At 58.0% G+C, this 21520-nt stretch overlaps 1 protein-coding gene across 7 annotated transcripts in view; it reads left to right on the top strand.

Annotated features, from left to right (window-relative positions):
* ARAP1 (ArfGAP with RhoGAP domain, ankyrin repeat and PH domain 1) overlaps nucleotides 1-15445 on the top strand; it is a 30511-nt gene extending 15066 nt beyond the window's left edge. For 4 of the 7 annotated variants that reach the window (XM_056485759.1, XM_056485764.1, XM_056485774.1 and 1 more), the window contains 28 exons: nucleotides 213-333; nucleotides 448-653; nucleotides 1022-1128; nucleotides 1211-1410; nucleotides 1494-1579; nucleotides 2623-2805; nucleotides 3750-3924; nucleotides 5258-5392; nucleotides 5631-5766; nucleotides 6312-6414; nucleotides 6502-6697; nucleotides 7021-7066; nucleotides 7246-7409; nucleotides 7692-7904; nucleotides 8750-8855; nucleotides 9077-9224; nucleotides 9427-9510; nucleotides 9669-9737; nucleotides 9909-10026; nucleotides 10393-10506; nucleotides 10886-11028; nucleotides 11452-11484; nucleotides 12303-12385; nucleotides 12863-12913; nucleotides 13279-13342; nucleotides 13503-13658; nucleotides 14583-14620; nucleotides 14802-15445. In XM_056485759.1, the coding sequence (XP_056341734.1) occupies nucleotides 213-333; nucleotides 448-653; nucleotides 1022-1128; nucleotides 1211-1410; nucleotides 1494-1579; nucleotides 2623-2805; nucleotides 3750-3924; nucleotides 5258-5392; nucleotides 5631-5766; nucleotides 6312-6414; nucleotides 6502-6697; nucleotides 7021-7066; nucleotides 7246-7409; nucleotides 7692-7904; nucleotides 8750-8855; nucleotides 9077-9224; nucleotides 9427-9510; nucleotides 9669-9737; nucleotides 9909-10026; nucleotides 10393-10506; nucleotides 10886-11028; nucleotides 11452-11484; nucleotides 12303-12385; nucleotides 12863-12913; nucleotides 13279-13342; nucleotides 13503-13658; nucleotides 14583-14600 (3258 nt within the window). In that variant the 3' untranslated portion in view covers nucleotides 14601-14620; nucleotides 14802-15445. The remainder of the gene's footprint in view (nucleotides 1-212; nucleotides 334-447; nucleotides 654-1021; nucleotides 1129-1210; nucleotides 1411-1493; nucleotides 1580-2622; nucleotides 2806-3749; nucleotides 3925-5257; nucleotides 5393-5630; nucleotides 5767-6311; nucleotides 6415-6501; nucleotides 6698-7020; nucleotides 7067-7245; nucleotides 7410-7691; nucleotides 7905-8749; nucleotides 8856-9076; nucleotides 9225-9426; nucleotides 9511-9668; nucleotides 9738-9908; nucleotides 10027-10392; nucleotides 10507-10885; nucleotides 11029-11451; nucleotides 11485-12302; nucleotides 12386-12862; nucleotides 12914-13278; nucleotides 13343-13502; nucleotides 13659-14582; nucleotides 14621-14801) is intronic. The other 3 variants (XM_056485793.1, XM_056485804.1, XM_056485782.1) reach the window with 3 other exon arrangements.
* Nucleotides 15446-21520: the final 6075 nt, after the last annotated feature.

Genomic DNA, 21520 nt, shown 5'->3' with positions numbered 1-21520 from the left:
CAGCTCCCTCTGGGCATCCCAACTCAGAGAAGTGGCTGTGCCAAGGGTCAGCATCCCAGGGAGCAGCCACGGCTGGGTGGTGGGGATGAGATGTGGAAGGCTCAGAGCTTCCTGGACACTGGAGCTGGAGCATTGGGACCCCGGGGCACTAACAGCCCCATTTCCCTGAGGCCACAGACATGAGCAGTGTGTCTCCTCACTCCCCGACCCAGGATACCTACTCCAAGCGGCTCATTCCCGTCTCCTCCATCTCCCGCGTCTCCAGCATTGGGGACCAGAAATTTGAGGTTGTCACCAACAACCGCAACTTTGTGTTCCGGGCCGAGAATGATGGTGAGTGACAGGGGTCCTGTTCCCCAGCTGCTCTCCCTTCCCAGCCCAAGGGTTGAGTTGCATTGGCTCCTGGGCCCAGGCTGATCCTGACCCGTCTCACCTCTGGCCCCACAGCAGACCGCAACAAGTGGATATGGACCCTGCAGCAGATTGCAGAGGAGAGGAAGAGCAAAGCTCCAGAGGGGACACTGATGTCCTTAGCCACCGATAGTGCCACTGAGCCAGCTGATAAGAGTGGCTTCCTGGAGCTGCGGGGCTTTAAGCACAAGCTCTTTGTGGTGGTGGTTGGGGACAAAGTGTTCCTTTACAAGAATGCAGAGGTGGGTTGTTGGGGAGTCTGTAGCACTGTGGAGGACCCTGATACTGTTTCAAGGGTGACCCCTTCCCTTTGCACTCCCAGCCTGAGCAGAGCAGCAGTGAGCCAGGGCACCCAGGCCCCTGCCATCCCTCAAATGGGGATAGCATAGAAGCCACAGGTTACTGCCTTCTGAGCCCTCCCTCTGCTGGCTCTGAGCCTTGGGATCTCCCTGGAGCATCACACCCACTGTAGCTGCTTCCAGAGTCTGTGGTGCCCTGGGTACCCCCAGGATGACAGCTAGGCAGGGAAGGGACAGAGCTGCCCCAGCTCCCAGGCACTGGATCCCATCATCCATCCCCCCCTCATCCCTTGCCCGCCCTGCCTCACCAGGATTATCGGCTGGGGATTGGCATCACCTACATTGAGATGAATGTGGGGAACGTTAAGGAGGTGGATCGCCGGGGCTTTGACCTCACCACACCATACAGGATCTTCAGGTGAGCCCGGGGTGGGGAGGGGGTGCTGAGCGTGCTCCCCACCCCAAGCCATGGTGCGTCTCACCCCCATCCCTCCTGGCAGCTTTTGTGCTGACTCGGAGCAGGAGAAGGAGGAGTGGGTGGAGGCCATGCAGCAGTCCATCGCTGAGGCACTCTCCAACTCGGAGGTGGCCAAGAGGATCTGGGCAGTGGAGTCCAACCGCTTCTGTGCCGACTGCGGCTCCCCCAAACCCGACTGGGCCTCCATCAACCTCTGTGTTGTCATCTGCAAGAGATGTGCAGGTACCCACATCCAGAGGGGCACAAATGGGGATCCCTGGGGACCCACCCCAAAATGGGTCCCTAATGGCTCATCTCACTGGCAGGGGAACACCGGGGATTGGGCCCTGGCATCACCAAAGTCCGGAGCCTGAAGATGGACAGGAAGGTGTGGACTGAAGAGCTGATCGAGGTAGTGACACAGACCAGTCCCAAAAAGCCATTTTGGGGGGTGACATCCTGTTCCCTGTGCATTATGGAGCTGCTGGCTGTGGGCTGGGTGTGCTGAAGCCCGGCAGGGCTCTTCCAGGCTGATTCCACCCCCTTGCGGGGACACCATGGTGAGGCGACCCCCATCAGCCTTTCTTTCTGTCCCTGTGGACCCCTGGCAGCCAGTTCAGCATGCCAGCGAGGACAAGCGGCTCTGGATGTGCCCCAGACAGACGGTGTCTCTGAGTGGGGCCATGGCTGTGGGGCCGTGCTGTGGGGCTGGAGCGGGGCCAAGGGCAGAGCAGCCTGCAAAAATGTGTCGGCGCAGCCAGCGCCGGGAATGAGTGGGCGGGGGGAGCTGGGATTCGTTTCCAGACCTAACCTGGCAGCCATTTCCCGCCGGCTGGTTCCGTTCTTCCTTCCCATCCATCCTGCTCGGATCCCGCATTCCTGCTCGGCGTCCCACCCGCGCAGCCCCCGCCTCCAGCGCTGCCTGCTCCCCGAGCTCCCAAACGCTTCCAGCTGCTGCTCCCTTTGCCCTCCCCTCTCTGGGAACGCTGCCCGAAACCACCACAGCATCCCCAGAGCCCAGCTCGCACCGCCCCTCCTCGGCTCCGGCATGCACCCATTCCGCCCCTGAGAGCTGCGGGGTGCTGGCAGTCTCCAGTGTTGGGGCGATGTGGGTCTCCCTGGTAAACCTCTTAATGGCATCGCTCAGCTGTGGCTAGCGGGGTGGCAAAGGGCCACCAAAAGCGCTTTGAATCTGTGCCCGTGGATACCGAGCACCACCCCACCTCTCTCAGCTGGGCGCTGCTTTCCAGATGTGTTTTTCCAGGGCAGGAAGGGGAGTTGGCGGCTATAGGGGCTGCGTGCCTGCTGTGGGTCGGTGCACCTGCACCCTGCCCACCCACACTCTCCTGCACCACCCATGCTCTTCCTGCACCCCACTGTTCCTCCGGGGCAGCACCCTGCCCCACAAAGCCTCCCCAATAGTATTGTCACATTGATGTCTCCTTGTCCCCACAGCTCTTCCAGCAGTTTGGCAATGTGACGGCCAACCAGTTTTGGGCTGCAAATGTGCCTCCCAGTGAGGCCATCAGCCCCACCAGCAGCAGCCAGGAGAGGAGGCGTTTCCTCATCGCCAAGTACCGGGAGGGCAAGTACCGCCACTACCACCCGCTCTTCGGCAACCAGGAGGAGCTTGACAGGGTCAGTGGTCCCCAGGGACGGGCAACTGCTGGGGGTTCTGTCTGGGTGGAAGATGGTGCTGAGCTGAGATCCTGAGGCTCTTTTGGGTGTGAAGTCTGTGTCCAAGTAGATTGTCTACCATCCCTCCCTGCCTGTATCCCCCTTGCCCCCATTGCACACCCTGTGTCCTCACTGTGCACCCCAAGCTAAAGCCTGAGGTCTCCAGGAGGGATGAGCCAACTGTGGGGACAGGGTAACATCTGTGCCATGGTATGTAACCAGCTTCATGCCTAGGCTGGAGAGCTTTGTCCAACATGGCATCTCCCTACCGCAGCCAGGCAGCCTGAGAGTTTACCTCTCCCTGGCTTGGAAATTGTTTTGGCAAGGTCACTGGGCTGGGTGGGGCTTAGGGGAGCTGGTGCAGGGGGCACACTCCAGTTGGGGCACCTTGACATCTCTCCCCAGAAGAATCTACCTGGCCAGTACTCATACTCACCAGCCAAGGCACCTATTCCCTGTGCTGGCTGCTGGCGGGGTGCCAGACTAGAGTCACACAGGGAATACCACACAAGGAATGCCACCCTGGCACTCTGGCTGCTGACTTTTACCTTCTGCTCTGCCATGCGGGCTTTGCCCCTGCCATGGCTTCTCCAATGTTTGCACAAGCGGTGGGGGTACATGGGGGGCCCAGGCAGCCAGGGGAATTCGCATGTGGGCTTGTTTGTTTTCCTCCTCTGGCTCGGCCGGCCCGCCCTGCTGCCGTATGACTTCACTCTGGCTCCTTAAGGGAGGGATTCGCTGCCGGCTCCAAACTTTTTCTCCCAGTTTGAGGCTCCTTTGTTCTGACCAGGCGGCCGGGAGGCGGCCGGGAGGCCGGCAGCTCACTGCACTCACCCGGCTCCTTTTGCTGGGGGTCTCCTCCTCCTCGCCTTCAGCTTCACCGCTGGTCTCCCGCTCTGCTGCAGGCTCTGTGTGTGGCCGTCACCACCAGTGACCTGGCAGAGACGCAGGCTCTGCTCTTCTGTGGGGCATCGGTGACCTGTGACACCGGGGACCCCCAGTGCCCAACGCCCCTGGCCCTGGCTGAGAGAAGTGGGCAGCGGCTGCAGATGGAGTTCCTGCTCCACAACAAAACCTCAGGTAAGGGCTGACCCCCTTGAAGCTCCTCCATGGGCTCACACCCACTGACAACATTCCTGGAGTTGCTGCTGGGGTGTTCTGGGGGACACAGCTATGCTTGGAGCTGGTCCCAGCTCTGTGTCCTGCCCAGCAGCTTCCTGGTAGGAAGCTCTCCATCTGCTGGCACTGTCGAGGGTCTGTGTATCCCATGAGAGGCTTTGGGGAATGCCTGTGCCCCTAGGGGCTCAATCCCAGCTTGGGAACACAGGTCTGGAGCCCAGCTGGGGGTGCAGGCTGCTGTTGCACACACCAGAAGGGACAGGAGAGAGTATTCCCACACCATCCTGGCATGCTGTGGGCATTCCAGGCAGCTTCAAGGGACATTCATCTGTCAGATGGACAGTCCCCACCTCCAGTATGTCCCTGGGGCAGGAGGGCTGACCCTCCTAATGGCTAGGCCCATTCTGCTGGATGTGCATGCCTGCCCCTGAACAGCAGCTCCCATGGGATCTGCACCCTAATACAGGCCTTGGGCGGGTGGGCAGGAGCACTTGGGCAGGTGGAACAGAGGTGTGGGGGACTGGCCAGGACCTACCAGAGCTGTTACCTCCCTCCTCGCCTCGACAGTCAAGTCTGTCCTGCAGAAGTTGGAATTTGCCCAGGTCTGGGGCTGGCCCAGCTCTTCCTGATGTGTCAGCACTATAAAGGTGCCTGTGAGGCCTCCCAGGCCACCCCAGTGAGCCAGAGAAATCCAAAGCTTGGGGTCATACTGCTGGGACTGGGAGAGCAAGGATCTGCCTCATCCTGGATTCCCCATCTCTGGAGCTCCAGGCACCCTACACTCTGAGCTGCGTGTGATTTAGGAGTGTACCTGCATTCTATCTCTGCTTCAGCTTGGAGGAAGTGGGGGTTGCATCTTACTGGCAAGGTAGGGAAATCGGGGCTGGGGACATGACTGTGATCAGATGATGAGGCAGTGACAGAGCCCTGGGCTGTTATTTCAGCTGCAGGACTGTGATACTCTGCCCTGCACCTCCTGCAGAGCAGCAGGGTCCTGGAACAGCCTGCGAGGGACCTCAGTGGCGGGGGAGCCTGGGCCCCACCTCCCCGCATTGTTCCCACCCAGTCGCAGCTCAGTGCTTAGGGAAGGGCTTTGGGAAAGACTCAGGATGTGGGATGACTCCCAGGCAGCTCTGGATTTGGATACCAGCACTGTTCCTTGTACCCCAGTACTGTGGTGGCAGCTTGGGGTGCAGCCTGTGAGATGCTCCTTGTGCTGAGATGGGTGGGGGCTGCCTTGTGGGGCTGGAGAGGAGGGCAGCTCCCCATGACAGACTGATCTCCCTGCTTGCAGAGCCGCCACGCCTGGAGATGGTGTGCAGTGAGGAGAAGCCCTACTCTGTGCACCTGCCCTCCATTACCCACAATGGCTTCCTCTACAAGACCCCCTCCATGGTCAAGCCCATCAGTGAGCGGAAGGGCCTAGAAGGTACATATGTGAGACAGGGAAAAGGGAGCAGGGAGATTCAGTTTCCTTGAGAGGGGAAATTGCACCCTCCCCTGTTCTCTCCGGTGTTGCATCTATCAACTGGTAGCCTGGTTTGATGGGTGGTCACATCAGATGGGCACCCAGTGGGTGCTGCTGGAGTGCTCAGGCTGGTTTGGTGGGTGGCATGGGGCAGGCCAGAGCTCAGGGAGGCTGCTCAGTGCTCTCCTGTGCCGTGCAGAGTTCAGCCGGCGGTGGTGCACGCTGCAGGATGGTGTGCTCAGCTACTATGAGAACGACCGTAACACTGTGCCCAATGGTGAGATCAGGGTGGAGGAAATTGTCTGCCTGGTGAACAACCCACTCCATGCCCATGGGTAAGGCTGCACTCCCCTGGAGCACCCCAACAGCCCCTCCATTCCTGCAGGGCCTGGCACAGCTGCAGTGGCCCCCATGAGTGGTGGCACGAAGGGACTATAGTCCCCAAGCCCATCAATGGCCTCTGGGCCTATGGTTTTGCAAGAATTCTGTGTTAATAATTTGCAGCACCTTTGGAGCATCTTTCCAATATTTTTGTAATACCTTTGTGTCCTCTTTGGAGCATTTTTCCAATACTTTTGTAATACCTTTGCAACATCTTTGCTGCTGCTTTGTAATCCCTCTGGAACCCTGGTCCAACTCCTTTGTAACCATTTTGTGGCCCCTGTGCATTCCCTATGTTCCCTGTTGGAATATGTCTGGCAGCACAGGGATCCTGGCTTTCCAGGGGCTATGGTGGGGGGATCCCATATTAGATCAGCCATTGTCAGAGCCATCAGCAGCCATGTAGCAGGATGCTCCCACCCCTGGAACACCCCATTGCCCACCCAGCTCTATCCCACCCCTGTGGGCACCCAGACTCCCCTTTTCCTCCCTCCTGAAGGATCGAGAGCACGTTCGAGGTGTACACCGAGGCAGATCGACTCTACCTCTTCGGGCTGGAGAGCCCTGACTCTGCTCGAGAATGGCTCAAGTCTATTGCCAAGGTGGGGTGCAGGGGGCTGGGGTGGCCCTGGGTGCTGGTGGCAACTGGATGCAGTGGTGCTGATGGGTTCCTTTCCTGCCTGGCTCAGTCCTTCGTCCACCCCTGTGCCGAGGAGCTGGTGGCACTGGACTTTGAGCGGCTTGGCCGACTGCATTACAAAGGGGGTCTCACCCTGGAGCGTGCCCAGGAGGGCTGGTTTGCCCTGGTGGGCTCCACGCTCCATGTCTGCTCTGAGGATGGCCGTCGGCAGGAGCCTCTCCAGCTGCGCAAGCTGCAGGAGCTCTGTGAGTACCCCTGCCCTGCTGACAGGACCCCCTGCCTGGGAGGGAAGGTGTGTCCCCCAAATCTGCCCTAGGGTGCACCTAGCTTTTGGTGGGAGTCTGGGTGGTATTGCTTCTGTGAAGCTCAGTGTCCCTTGAATGAGAAGGAATGCAGCTGCTTTTTCCTCTTTATGCTCTTCCCCCTGTCCATCCTCTTCCCTATCTCTGCTTGTCCCATTTGAACTGGAGCTGGACCTGTTGGCAGAGCCTCTCACAGCATGTGGGCCTAGGGGAGCTGTGGCACCCCGTGTTCCCATAGGTGCTGGACTCCCTGCCTTCCTTTCCAGCCATCCAGGGGGACCATGAGGTTCTGGTGCTGGTGGAGAGGCGGAGGTAAGAGTGTGGGGGAGAGGGGAAGGCCCCCTTGTTCTGGAGTGTCTTTACCCTCCCTGCCATGACTGTAGACCCCCAAAACTGAGTTGGGATCACCTGCAGCCTTCCTGGGGGTTGCAGACATGCAGCGGGGTGTGGGGGAACACCTAGCACCCTGCTGAGCCCAGGCATACTGGCAGGACGCTGTACATCCAAGGGGAGAGGAAGCTGGATTTCCTGGGCTGGGTCCACGCCATCCAGAAGGCTGCAGGCAGCTCAGGGGACACCTTGTCGGAGCAGCAGCTGACGGAGTCGGACGTCCCGCTGCTGGTGGACCGCTGCATTGACTACATCACCCAGTGTGGTATGGATCAAGTCCTGGGGTGCTGGCAGGGACTGGAGCATGGAAGTCAGGTTATCCCACTGGGGTGCAGTGGCAGGCTGAGAGCCTTTCATGCCTGTGATACCTTTCCCTCTCTCCCTCTGCTCCAGCCCTGTGGGAGAGCTCCATCTCTAGCGAGGCTTCATTCACAGGAACATCTGCAGGATGGGATAGTGCCTGGCAGTGTTTGATGGGGAGCTGGCAGGCCAGGAGTGGGGTCTGTCTCCTGCAGAGAGGGTCTCACTCCCACTGGCTCCATCACAGGGCTGACATCTGAGGGAATCTACCGCAAGAGTGGGCAGAACTCCAAGATCACCAGCCTCCTGGAGGTGCTGCAGCGGGATGCGCGCCGCGTGTGCCTGAAGGAGGGCGAGCACCAGGTGGACGATGTGGCCAACACCCTCAAACGCTTCTTCCGTGACCTTGGGGATGGGCTCTTCACTCGGAAGTGGGCCCCAGACTGGCTGTGGGCAACGGGTGAGCCCTGGGGGTGGCAGGAGGAGGGGTGTGGGCTACACAGTTCTGTGCAGCCTCTTTGTCCCCTTCATGGGTTGGAGAGACATGTCTGGGCTCTATATGTTCCCCTGTCTTTCGATCTCGAGTGGTGGGTGGGGAGTGGAGTATGTTCATGCTGCCCCTGTATGGACTCATGCTCTGGCAAGGGTGGGGCTGAGCCAGAGGAGGCAGCTATGATCTTCTGGATCTGCTCACTGGACACTGGGGATAGATGCACCCAGCAGAAAAACAGACACAAGCTACGGCCCCATGGAGCTAGAATGCTCTGGCTTCAGGGAGATAGGATGCTCCAGCCTTGTGATGCTCCAGCTCTGTGGACCTGAGATGCTCTGGCCCCATGATGGTGGGATGCTCCAGTCCCATTATGCTGAGATACTCTGTTCCCGTGAATCTGGGAATCTAGCCCTGCAGAGCTGGGATGCTGGGGCCCCATGGAGCTGGGGTGCCCTGGCCTCACAGGTTTGGGATGATTCAGCCCCATAAAGCAGGTATGCTGTCACCCCATGCTCTGGCATCTTGGAACTGGCAGATACTGGCCCCATGGAGCTGAGATGCTCCTTCCCCATTCAGCTAGGGTGCTCCAGCCCCATGGAGCTGGGATACTCTGGTCCCATGATTCTGGGATGCTTCAGCTCTGGCATGCTCTGCCTCTGCAGACCTGGGATGTTCTCTGACCTAATGGATCTGGGATGCTCCATCCCCACGTTGGGACAGGAGAGGGGAAGTGGAGTCTGTAGAGGGGATGGTGTGGCCCTGAGCCTAAAGCTCTGCTTTATGCTCCTCTGTTCATTGTCTCCCTCTGTCAGCGCTGGAGGATGAGGAGGCAAAGGTTGGCGAGTACCGGCAGCTCCTGGCTGCCCTCCCTCCAGTGAACCGGGCCACTCTGAAGGCACTCATCAATCACCTCTTCCGGTATGGCATTGACCCACTGGGCATCAGCCTCTCCACTGTGGGGTCCTTGGTGCCTCTGGGGTGTGGGGGAACCCTCATCCTTTGGCTCATGTGCCCAACAAGGGAAGGAGAGGAGTTTGGGTCAAGCTGTGCCTGATGCCAAGAATCGTGTCCTGCATGGGGTTGAAGGGAGGGATCTGGAGGGGGCTCTGGGGCAGAAATCTTGACAGAGTTCCCCACAGGGTCCAGTGCTTTTCTGGGGAGAACCAGATGAACACACACAACCTGGCCATTGTCTTTGGGCCCACACTCTTCCAGACAGATGGGAAGGACTACAAGGCAGGACGTGTGGTGGAGGACCTCATCAGTCACTACGTGGAGATCTTTAATGTAGGTTCAACCCTGGCTCCCAGTGTGTGGACATTCACAGGGAATGGAGAGATGGAAAGAGGAGAAGTCAGGTCTGCTTTGTCTGTAGACATCTTGCTTTAGAGACAAGGGGAGAGAGGACCATGTCTTTTCAAACCTTGGAAAGCCGAAGCCTGGAGCCAGGATGGTCTGGTCAGCCCTGATGGCTTCTTTTCGCTTTCAGGTCAATGACCAAGAGATGAAGAAGCAGCAGGATGAAATCACAGCCATCATGAAGATGCGGGAGGCATCATCCAGTGGGACACAGGTAGGTCCTGGACATGGGGAGGTCTTCTCCTGGGGCCCCCAGTGTCTCCTGTAGCATCTCCTGGACATGCCCTGGGCAAGGGATGTCCACATTGGTGGGAAGGATTTCACCTGCACATGGGGAGCTGCAGGCTGAAGCAATTTACTGTTGCCTTCCAGCAAGCTGGGGACTTCATCTGTACTGTCTACCTGGAGGAGAAAAAGACAGAGACAGAGCAGCATGTCAAGGTGAGCAGCAGGGCAGAGGGTGCAGAGGGTGAAGAGGGGACAGGGGTCCCCTTGTTGTATATCCAAGCCTCTGTGGTGGCATGGGGACTCATGCTGAGCTGGCACCTCAGTGGTGTGAAGATGGAAGGGCCCTGGGCCCTGACTGATGGAGACTTGTCCCCTCCCTCTCAGATCCCAGCCACGATGACAGCTGAGGAGCTCACCTTTGAGATCCTGGACCGGCGGAAAATTGTCATGAAGGAGAAGGACTACTGGAGCTGCTTTGAAGTGAATGAGAGGGAAGAGGCAGGTTGGTGCAGGGGCATGAATGAGGGTGGTGATGAGGGGGAGAGAGATGGAGATGAAAGTGGGGATGATGTCAGAGGTGGAGATGGGGATGCTGATGGGGGTGAAGTTAGAGATGAGAATGAAGTGGGGATGAGGATGGAAAAGATGATGGACATGGTGATGCAAATGGAGTAAGGATGGGTATGGAACAGGCTGCCCAGGGCAGTGGTGGAGTCACTAACCTTGGAGAAATTGACAAGACTTGTAGATGTGGCACTTGGGAACATATTTTAGTGGCAAGACCATGCCAGGACACAAGTGTGACACTCTCTCTATGGGAGCTGGCCTGGGTACATTTCCTGGGACCTGCCTGTCCCCTGACTGACAGAGCGGCCCTTGCACTACTCGGAGAAAGTTCTGCCCATCCTGCACTGCCTGGGGACAGAGAGTTACCTGGTGGTGAAGAAGCAGATGTCCATGGAGAACATGCTCATCTACCTTGGTGAGAAGCAGGGGGGATGGGATGGGATGGGATGGGATGGGATGGGATGGGATGGGATGGGATGGGATGGGATGGGATGGGATGGGATGGGATGGGATGGGATGGGGAAGGGGTTGGAATTCCGAAAGATGTTGGCATGGGGTCCATGCAAGTAGGCACCAGCTCAGTTAGCATGTGACTTGGAGCCCCCTGATACAGTGTCATGGCTAAATGCTGTGCCCAGAGCAGTAGGGCAGTTGGTCCTGCCTGCCCTGCCTGGCCTTGGAGTTGGGGGGCAGTGTCAGGGCTCTGCAGCAGCTGGACAGCTGCGTTTATGGAGGAGGACAGTCTGGCTGTGCCCTTCTTGAGGGGCCTGAGCCACTCAGGCATGTGCCTTCAGCCAGCAGAGTGGGTGACTGCAAGCATGGCATGATGAAATTCCGGGAGGAGAGGAACCTGCTGGGGCTTGGGCTGAGCACTGGCTTCCATGATCGCTACTTCATCCTCAACCACTCCTGGCTGCGCCTCTACAAAGAAGTGCGGGTGAGCCCTGCCTTCCCCTTCTCCTTTCCCTTCCCTGGCCCTTCCCTGCCCTACCCTGCCTTGCCCTGCTACACAGTGACTCTGTAGAGATTCCCTGAGGACAGGGGACCCATGTGGCCTGGCATTGCTCAGGCAGTGCAGGCAGCAATGGGCAGTGTGGGCAGTGCCAGAGCTGGCCCCAAAGGTGCTGTCACCCAGGCCTGGAGCAGATCCCAGAGATCCTGGTCAGTGCCAGGGCTGAGGGGGGCACATGCTGGCATACTGGTTGTGCAGGGACTGCCACTCCCTGCCCCCTATTTCCTGGTCACCCTGATCTGACCCTAGCACATTACCACTCCATCCCTATGCCCTGCTTGTGGGCACAGGGGGCATGCAGAGAAGGGTCCCCCAACTCTGCTTTAACCCCTGTCCTCTGTTGAACAGAGCCTGAGGCAGCGGAGCCCCCCCTTGGACAGCGTGAGTAGGGAGGGGAACGGGGGCTTAGCTGGGGTGCAGGGGCTCCCATGCCCTTTGCCCTTACAAGGCTGCCCAGGGTTGACCTCAGATCCAATCCAGGGTCAGTCCCAAATCCAATCCCGCAGCACACATGTGCCAGTCACTGTACTGTCCCCTGTGCTGCCATCTCTCCCCATCTGGCCCTTCTGGCTTGAGGCTCCTGCTGTCCTTCACTCCAGGCAGCCAGAGCAGGGTCTGGGGAAGGGACCAGAGAGGATGGGGATGGGCTGAGCTGCTTCCCCATCCCGCGGGCATTGGATCGGGCTCTTGTAAGTCAGCGCTGCTTGCATGTGTACACGGATGGAGGGTGCCCAGGTTCCCCAGTGTGGCACCTGCTTCTGGGCCATGGCAAGGCACAGCCAGCACTGGAAGGGTCCTCATGCTGTGCCATGATGGCGGTGGGACATTTAGGAATGTGCTCTGGGTCCCCCACTGCCATGCCTGTGGCCATGATGCTGAGGAGGGGTATGAGGTGGGATCCCATGGGGAATGGCTAGTGCCAGGCTCTTGAGAACCTGTCACAATGTGCCTGTGCTGGTCCCAGCTCTGAAGGCAACTGGCACTGTCTAGTGGGGATAGGCCACCTGTGTCCCTTTCCTGCTACCTGTGGCCCTGGCCATGGGTGACAGATACATGCTGGGCTTCACCCTCTTCCCTGTCACCACATTCACTACAGCTTTCCCTCCCTGCTGGGGGGCAGACCCTATCCCAGTGGGCACTGTGGTGGGTGGGACAGGTTTGGCAGCCACCAACCCCGTGCTGGTTCCCTGTTCCCCCAGAGTCACAAGCCAGAGAAGGAGTGGCCTGTCCGAAACCTGAAGGTCTACCTGGGCGTTAAAAAGAAGCTTCGACCCCCGACGTGGTGAGCAGCAAAGGGGGGCCTGGGGGGCCGAAGGATGAGGATACGAGTGGAGATGGGGACAGAGGCAAGGACAGGGACAGTTTTGGCTGCTGGACCCGTCCCCTGCTGGCCAGGCTCCTGCCACCAGGTGTCAGAGCAGCCCTGTAGGACGCTGCTGCAGCCCGGTCCAACCAGCAGGGACTGGGCTGTCCCCGGCGCTGTCCCCAGCCCTGTCCCTAGCCCTGTCCACAGCCCTGTATTTGGCACTGTCCCTGCCCTGTCTTTGTCCCGAGCCCTGTTCCTGGCACTGTCCCCGGGGTGTTTGTGGGACTGGGGGGATTTGCAGAACTGGGCTGGAGGGGGCAGTTGCAGGGACAGTGTGGGGGTTGCAGGGATGGGGGTTGGCAGGGATGAGAGGGGTTTGAAGGGTGCTTGGCCAGCACAGGTTGGCAGTGTGGACTGTTTTCGTGGATTCATGTTTTCACTCCTCTCTTCCAGCTGGGGCTTTACAGTATTCTACGAAAACGAGAAGCACGAGAAGCAGCAATGGTGAGGGGAGGTGACACGGGATACTAAACTCATCCCTGGGGCAGAGGGACATGTGGCAGCTCTTTGGAGCCTTTGCCATGGCAGGGGGAGATGGGGAATCATAGATTATGAAGTGATTTGGATGGGAAGTGACCTTGAAGATCATCCAGTTGCACCCTCCTGACATTGGCAGGGACATTATGTGTGGAGACTGCCTGGCTGAGCACTCAGGGCCCCAAACAGATTCCCCCTGGGGTCTGCAGCTGCCCCCTTCAGTCCCCTGGGGTCTCATGCAGAGCAGCAGCTGAGGAGGTCCCTGGAGTGGGCAGAGGGGATACCCTGCTTGTCTCCACCACCTCCTCTGGCTGCTGACCCTGTTTCCACAGGTACCTGTGCTGTGACACCCAGGCCGATCTGCGGGAGTGGTTTGCCACCTTCCTCCAGGTGCAGGTAGAGAGTGGGCAGGATGATGGGACAGTCCCAGAGGGATGCTTGGCCAGCAGAAACCCTTTGGGGTATCCAAGCACCCCTAAACACCAGCACCCCAGGGCAATGGAGAGGTGCTGGGGTGGATGAGTCTCTGGTCTCCATCATGTCCCTCTGTCTGCAGAACGGGGGTGCCCTGTGGCCCTCGGAGCGTCCCAAGGTGCGGGTGGCACGGCCGCAGCAGGATGCCAGGTTGGGTAACATCTCCCTCATCCCGCTGCGGGGCAATGAGAGCGAGATGAGGAACAGTGTGGCTGCTTTTGCTACTGACCCCCTAACTGTGAGTGATCTGGGGACACTGGGTGACCCTCCATGCGGGGCTGCATCCCTCCTGCATCACATGATGGGGGGTCCTGGTCTCCAGACCAGGGTGGGGGATATCCTGGCTCCCATTCCTGCTCCCATTACTTATGTACTGCATCATCTCCAGTGATGGATCTGGGGGGGGCTAGCTGATCCTTTGGGGGCTGGTGGGGTCTCCTGGGTCTGTGGGGGTCCCAAACCATGTGATGCAAAAAGAGGGGATGCTGCCATGCTCCTGATTTTTCTTCTAACAGGGGTGAGTTTTCTGTCTTGGTGACAGATCAGCTCCCCATCCTGCTGTCTTGTCTGTCTGCAACAGCTGTTCTGCCTGGGGTCTGTCACCCATCGAGTGTCCCTCAACCATGCGGGTGCTGGTGCTGGACTTTTGCCCAGCCACGGGGCTGGTGGTGGGACAGAGATGATCTCACCACCTCCAAGCCAATCACTTGGGCCCTCGTTGCTGTTATAAACCTGGGGACAGGGCTGTGCTAGGGCTTCTGTTGGTCATCACCCAGTGGATGCTCAAGAGATACTCCAAGGGCAGAGAGCAGCATCTTTGCTGCCCTGGAACCCCTGCACAGGCTCAGGTTTATAACTGAGGGCACTGGGGAAGCCTCCAGGGGCTTTGCTGTGGGCTGTGCTTCACAGTGTGCTTGTGGTGTGCGGTCTGGTACAGGGGACCAGCACACCAAAGCTCCCAGGGGACAGTGGGTGAGTGTCCCCCACCACGGGGCCAGAGTGGGAAGGGATGCTGGGACCACAGTGACCCTGGGGCGACCATGGTTTCTCTTGCTGGGGGTTTTCCCTGTGTCCCCCTGGGTGCTATGCTGCCAGTGATGCCCAGGCACAGAGGAGGAGGAGGCTGAGGATGAAAAGTGATCTGTCTGCCCTTTGTCCCCAGCTTCTGCGGAATGTCTGAGCTGGAAAACTGACATGCCAGTGAGTCTCCCCCCTGCCTGCACCCCCTCTCCTGATCTGGTGACAGTGGGAGCCAATGGCTCTGTCTGTGCTGTTGCCATCCTGCCCTGGGGACATGGCACATGTCCCCAAGGGTGGAAAGGGGTTGGAAGTGCCTTCTCTGTCCCCTTCACTGACATTTTGCTCTCCATTTGTGCCATAGGTTCATCTCCAAGTGGGGCAGCCCTCAGGGTCCCGCACAAGCCCTGCACTCTGGCACCTGCCAGGGGTCCTGTTGCCTCCAGAGCCTCCACTGGGCCCTCTCACCTTCCACTGTGGGGACCACAGGCAGCCAGGAGGGGAGATGGCAGCGAGGCCACCTCCCCTGTCCCAGCAGAGCTGGGCTTGGGAGCCAGACAGCCTACAGGATGTCAGCCCTGCAAATCTGTGCCCCAGCCGCCTTTGGCCACCACTTCTTTTCCCAGCTCCAGGAAGAGAAGCACAGCCTGGCTGGGAGCTGATGTTAAGGGCTTTTATGTTTCCTCTTCCATCCCCTATTTTTAAATCTTTCTACTCTAAAATGATAAGGCAGGTGGGAGCTGCCCTTCCTGTGGGATGTGAGGCTAGTCCTTCCCATGGGATGCATGCCTGGCCTCAGGCACCAGCATCATCATACTCCCATCACTCCTGGGGAAGGGTCCTCTTTATGCCAGGTAGGGCAGGGTGACAAGAGCCTCAATATTCACCCAGCACTGGGAACGACATGCCCCTGGTCTCTGTCCTCTGTCCATCAGGATGGAGATGGCAGGAGCAGCCCCTGTGTCCCACTGCTGCCTCCTGATGATATTAAAGGTCTTAAGAAACCAAGTGGGAGTGTTCAGGTCTCTGTCAGCGACACAGGGTGGGGGGCATTGGGAACTGGCAACCTGCAAGTGCAGAGGGATGGTCCCAGATGCATCTGCTGGGTGGTAGCCAGAGAATGGGTGCCATGGAGAAGGCAGTGAGCTGCCCTTTTGGGGACAGAACAGTGGCACCCCAGTCCAGCAACCCTCTGCCATGTTGCTGAGCCTTGCCAGTGCAGCCAGGATGCTGTTCCAGTGCCAGAGTTGGTGTCTGTGCTGGACTGCCACTGTAGGTCTCCATCACTGTGTGGGAGCTACCAAGAAACACATGTGCAGGTGTGTTTCAGGGCCTGGGACCCTGCAGTGTGAGTCACAATGGGCATTTCAAAGCCAGAGGTTGGAAGCAGTCTCTTTGGATTGTGGCAGCCATGGGAACTCCTCCCCACAGCCAATGGCTGATGCTGTGTGCTGTTGCTGCCTGCCAGTGCTTGTGACCTTGGAACTTGCCATGGAAACCCTTTGAGCTTCATCTCACAGTCATGATGGGGAACATCCTTGGATCTTCTGCCTGAGTGGCAGAAGGTAGCTGGGACTCCGCTTTCCCTGTTTTCCAGGGATGTGGGGATACTAATCCCTGCAGATGTGGGGGTGCAGGGGTGCTGGGACGCTGGTCCCCTGGGCTGGGGGGATGCAGGGTGTAACTGCAGGGCTGGGAGCATCACTCCCTGCTCCGCTGTGTGTGGCAGCCCCGGGTGGGGGTGTCCCACCGCCCCCTCCCTGCGCTGAGCCGCCACAGGGGCTGTCGGTGAGTCATGCGTGGGAGCAGGAGGGCTGTCAGTCACCTGCAGGCGCTGCCAGGGTGCAAGATGGTGGCAGCGGTGCTGGCAGTGTCACCTGCAGCGCTGCAAGGGGTGGAGGAGCCGCCAGGAGGGAGACAGAGGGGTGGCACCTGTCCCCACCTCCCCTGAAAGCAGCACCCCGCAAGCCCCAACTATACCAGTATGTGGCTCAGGCCCCTCGAAGTTGTTGCAGGGTGTTGGGAAGAGGGGGAGAGCCTTCACCACCCCTGGTTTCATTACCCTGGTTTCATGACCTCTCTCCCCTTCTCCTGTGCCAGGCTGCCCCATGGGGTTTCTAGTGACCAGGACTCTGTGTGCCAGGGGATGTGCCAAGAAATACTGTTAGTGCTCAGCTTTGTTAGATATCCATCCATCCATCCATCCATCCATCCATCCATCCATCCATCCATCCATCCATCCATTCCCTTTCTCCCTACTTCCTTCCCCAGCTTTATCTCTCCCCAGCCCCACTACCCTTCCCTCAATCCCCCCCCTCCTTCAGCAGTTTACCTCTCTCTCTGGCCTTGCAGCTGTCCCTCTTGTCCTTCCCACTCTTTCACCACTAGGACATCCAGCCCCTTCATCTTGCCCTGCTCCAGGAGCTGAACAAACTCTTTGAAGCTCCCAACCAGGCAAGCTTCCAGCCAGGGCTGGATCTGTCCTCCCTGCACCCCTCAATAGACCAGGGGCAGAGTGTGGGTGCAGCAGGGGGATGCTGGGGACCCTTGTGGATCCTATGAACATAAGATTTGGGATTCCCTTCATCTCTAGCCATGTTCTTTGGAGAAGAGAACTACTAGTGGCCCACTTGAGGGAATCTGGGACTGGGCAGGAGGGATGGAGTGGTGGTGCTGGGAACCCCTGGATCCTGTACCTATAGGCATAAGATTTGGGGTTCCCCTCACCTTCATACTGTTTCCTGGGGGAAGAGATGGGCGGTGAGCTCCTGACAGCCCATCTGAGGGTAGTCAGGATATAGTGATGATACTGAGGACCTCCTGTCCTGATGTCCTCGAGCCCAATGAAGACAGGAGGGGCCAGGACACTGCAGCACCACTGCTGCACTGAGCAGTGCCCTGTGGAGAGCTGGATCCATCCAGGAGCGGGATGGATGGGGCCCCTCTCTAGCTCTCACTATTCATAGTGCTGCGGAGGCGAGCGCCATGTGACACCCCGCATCGGCAAGTGATTAATTGCAGAGACATTTACAAACAACTTAATAAACTGACACCCGTGGGGGTTGTGCATGTGAGGGTGTCTTCTGGCTCCTCCACAGGCTGGGACTCAGCTGGGACCTGGCTGAGACCCACAGCCTCTTCCTGGAGTGCCAGCACCCTTGGCACTGTCCCTGTCCCTGCCCATGGTCTGGTGGTGGTGGGAGCATCAGTGACCTTGTGTGCCAGACACTGAGATTAGTTGAATGCCAGGCTTGAGTCATGGTCACAGTGCCACCAAGGACAATGCTGCCATTCCTGGGGTGCTGCCTGCCCTGAGTGCTGCAGTTCCTGGGTGTTGTGTCACCCCACATTCACTGTCCTCGTCTCGCTCACCCTGAGGAGGAGCCAGGTGGTGGCTGGACAGCCAGGCATGATGCCACACTCACCCCATGGCACCAGTATGGATTGTCTCCGGGGGTTCTCCCCTGCATCCTGCACCCACAGCAGCTCAGCCCACTGCTCTGCATCCCACTGAGTGCCTTCTACCCCTGCAATTCCCCTCCCCCCTCAGTAATGAACTCAGCAGATTATCAGGTCCTGGGTTATTATAGAGCAGCCACACTCCAGCAGACTTTAAACTAGTCATTATTTCATCAACAGCCCCATTAAACTGTCACTGGCTTTTTCCAGCCTTTTCCCCATTATTTTTCTCTTTTCCTTGCCTCCTGCCTTTTCTCCATCTATGCTTTTTTTATCGGAGCATGTGGCTGCCAACACACTCAGGATGCTCCCAAGGGGTTCACCACATCCCTCAGCTATCAGTTTACCCATCCAGAAAATGGGATCAGACTGGTGAAGGATTTGAGGAAATCTACCACTCCCCAGACTGACACAGGAACCCCCCTCGCCCTGCTCCATTCCGCTTTCAGCCTGGCCCAGTGATGGAAAGGGGTTCTGGATGTTGGGGAAGTGAGAGAAGAGCCCATGGGAGGGTTTTAAAAGCAGAAAGTGAAGGGGCAGAGGAAAGTCCCAGCTGCTTGAAGCATTTTGTCCTTTACAGTACTCTCCCCCTCTCCCCCTGCTCTGTCCACTTCCAACTTCCTCCCTGGCAGCCACCCACTCACCAGTAGGCTTAATAAGAAAAATGAAGAAATTTAAATAGCTAGATAAATGTTGGGCATAAATGTATGGGGGGGAGAAAAGGCTGCAGAGGTGGGCTGTGCCTAGGAGGGTCCCATGGGATGGGGGATCTGCCTCTCCCAACTCCAATGGGGTGCTGGCAGTGCCAGGGACTCAATGCCACGTTGCAGGTGATAGATGTTGGGAGCTGGGTGTCTTGGGAGAATGGAGAAGCTGTTTAGGAAGGGATGTTTGCCCTCGGGTTTGCATGGCCTGAGCTGGTCAAGGAGACATGACTGAAGCAAGATGGTGATGGGTGGCAGAGGTGAGAGCCAGACTGGGATTTTCCCTGTCAGGGGGGACCTTCCCAGTGGGCACAGGGACCAGTGGGCAGAACCGCCAACCCTCTTCCCAGCAGAGTCCAATGGTGTCATTGCATCCCAGAGCATGTGGGTCAGGCACCAGAACAAGGATGCTCTGGCTGATGGCTCTTTATCCATCACTGTCACAGCACGGGCTCTGAGGAGGAGCTGGGTTTGTCTTTCTCCATTAAGCAGACGTTAATTTGCATTTATTTAAAAATAACAGAGCTTTCCATCTCTTTGTTAACATCGGAGCAGCAGTGCTTCTGGGTTGTCAGCCCAGAGATATCCCTGATGAACCCTGTCCAGGGCTGGGCACGGAGCCCAGCCAGGATCCCTGGGGCTAGGATCCCCAGGGAGCTGTGTGCAATGTGGGACAGGCAGATACATGTAATTGCTGAGTTGTCAGCATCCTGGCTGCTGCGTGTCCCCTGGGTGACAGCCCTGCTCTCTTCTGTGCTCCAAGACTTCTAGGGGTGGGGAGAAACAGGGGTGAGTTTTTCAGGGATGGTGTCCCTATGGGCTGTAGAAGGGTCACAGAAGGGATCTGAAGCATCTCTGGAGCATTCTTTCCCAGGTGGAGGCTCAGAGCTGCTCCCTGAGCTACAGACAAGACCCCAGCAGGTTCTGCAGGTTAAGGCACTGAAATCCCTATGGAATCAATTTTTTGGAGCCCCGTGGCTTAATGACCACAATGTTCCAAGCATGGACATGTGGATGTGCCACATGTCCTGCAGGCTGAGCACCCATCCCCTACCTAGGCCTGACATGGGTGCAGCTGCAGAGGAGCAGGCACAGCTCTGCCCATCCACTCATGGATGACATCTGTCTGTGCTTCACCAGAACTCCAAAATCTGTTTGCCCTTGTTCCACCTGCTGGGAGATTCCATGTTGGGCTGTGAATCCCAGAAGTGTGTATGAGCACCCTGTATGCTTTCACTGACATGGCATGCCTGGATCTCTGATTCCACATACAACCATGCATCCAAACACACTCATACTCTCTCAGGTGCACACACGTGTATTTATCCCACCTAAATACATACCCAGGTGAGCAGCAGCTCCATGGACACGCGGCCCTGAACCCCCTGAACAATGTCACCCCACTTCCATGTGAGCTGCTGCTGAAATAGCAATGAGCTTTGGCTAATTGAAGACAAGGGAGATGGCAAACCTCTGTCTTGAGTGTTCATGGAGGCCAGGCCTTGAATAAAAGAAAAATGATAAAGAAAAAACAAAACAAACAAACAAACAAAAAAAAAAGAAACGAATGACAAAATAAAGAAAAAATGATAAAATAAAGGGAAACAACAAAACAAGCAAAGGTAAACCTAACAAATCCCTGAGACTTCATATATAAAAAAAATACAGGGGGGAAAAAAAGCTCTTTGAGGAGAATCACTTCAAATTGGCTATTTATCGGTGCAGCATCCCGCTGGGAGGTTTCCATGGCTACCTGGCAGCCAGCAGCCGGGGCGGCAGCGTGCCAGCCCCATGTGCCTCGCCGCGTGTCCCCGCTGCTCCCGCGGCCACCAACCTCTGTGCTGCGCTGGCCACGCCTGCTGCTGCCGGTGTGCAGCGAGCAGCACCCTCCGGGAGGGGCTGCCCTTGATCCTGAGGATTGGTACCCACCTGGGGGGATGCCTAAAGGACTGGTGTGGGAGGCAGGTGTCCTTGTTGAGCCCCTGTGCAGGTCGGGAGCAGAGCTGAGCCCCCATCTGGGAGGGAGGGATGCCTCAAGGCACTTCTGCTGCCCAGAGGACACCGAGTTACCCCTGGACACCTCATTGCTGCTTTTTCCCATCCCAAGAAGCCCTGGGACTGGTGGGGAGCGGGGATGTCATCTAGAGGACACGCTATCACCACCCTGGAGGAGCTGACCCTTCTCCTTCCCTCTCACCAGCCGTGCTTTGAGGCAGGTGGTTGGGAAACCTTTGGGAAGAGTCTTTTGAAGCCTTGTGCTGTCCCTTGGGGATGGTGGTGCTGGGTTTGGAGGGGTAATGTGCAGGAGCTAGAGAGTTCCCAGGTCAGCGCTCACACGGATCCCTTCCATGACCCCGAAGGACCATCTCAAAGGCAGCCTGTCTCCATGGGACCCCCATTCCCCCTTCTGGGTGCACCCATGGGCCATGACAAGGGGACACTGATTGACCCTGACTGCTACAGAAGGGTCAGGGAAACTTCTCATCTGCCCCAGAACTGCTGGAAGGCAGAACACTGAGACACTTCTTCCCAGGAGCACGGCGCTCCATCTTGCTCTTCCTGTGTCACCAAGGCTGCCTGGTCCCTGCCCTGTCCCCTGTCCCCCACCTCATCTGCCACCCACCCTGAGGGCATGGGAGTGTTGGGGAGGAAAAACTCCTCCACCCCTTCATCTCCAGAACAGGGGTGGACGCCTGTCTCTGGGTGATGGGAAGGGGGAAGAGAGGATTTGGGACTTCTGGGTTCAGTCAGCACCCCAGTGCCACCCTGGCACTGGATGCCTTGGTGCCCCCATGCTCTCTTTCACAGGCAGCAATGTGAGAGCTGGGAAGGGCTCAGGGGTGACAACAAGGATCTCCAACACCCTGAGCATCTTTGGAATGAGGAATCAGTGGAGGGGGTCAGGTCTGGGCATGGGGGA

This window comes from Oenanthe melanoleuca, chromosome 1 (assembly GCF_029582105.1).
Source record: "Oenanthe melanoleuca isolate GR-GAL-2019-014 chromosome 1, OMel1.0, whole genome shotgun sequence".
In the NCBI taxonomy this organism is placed as follows: domain Eukaryota; kingdom Metazoa; phylum Chordata; class Aves; order Passeriformes; family Muscicapidae; genus Oenanthe; species Oenanthe melanoleuca.
The sequence above is the reverse complement of the archived record's forward strand: the minus strand, read 5'-3'. Positions and strand labels throughout refer to the sequence as shown.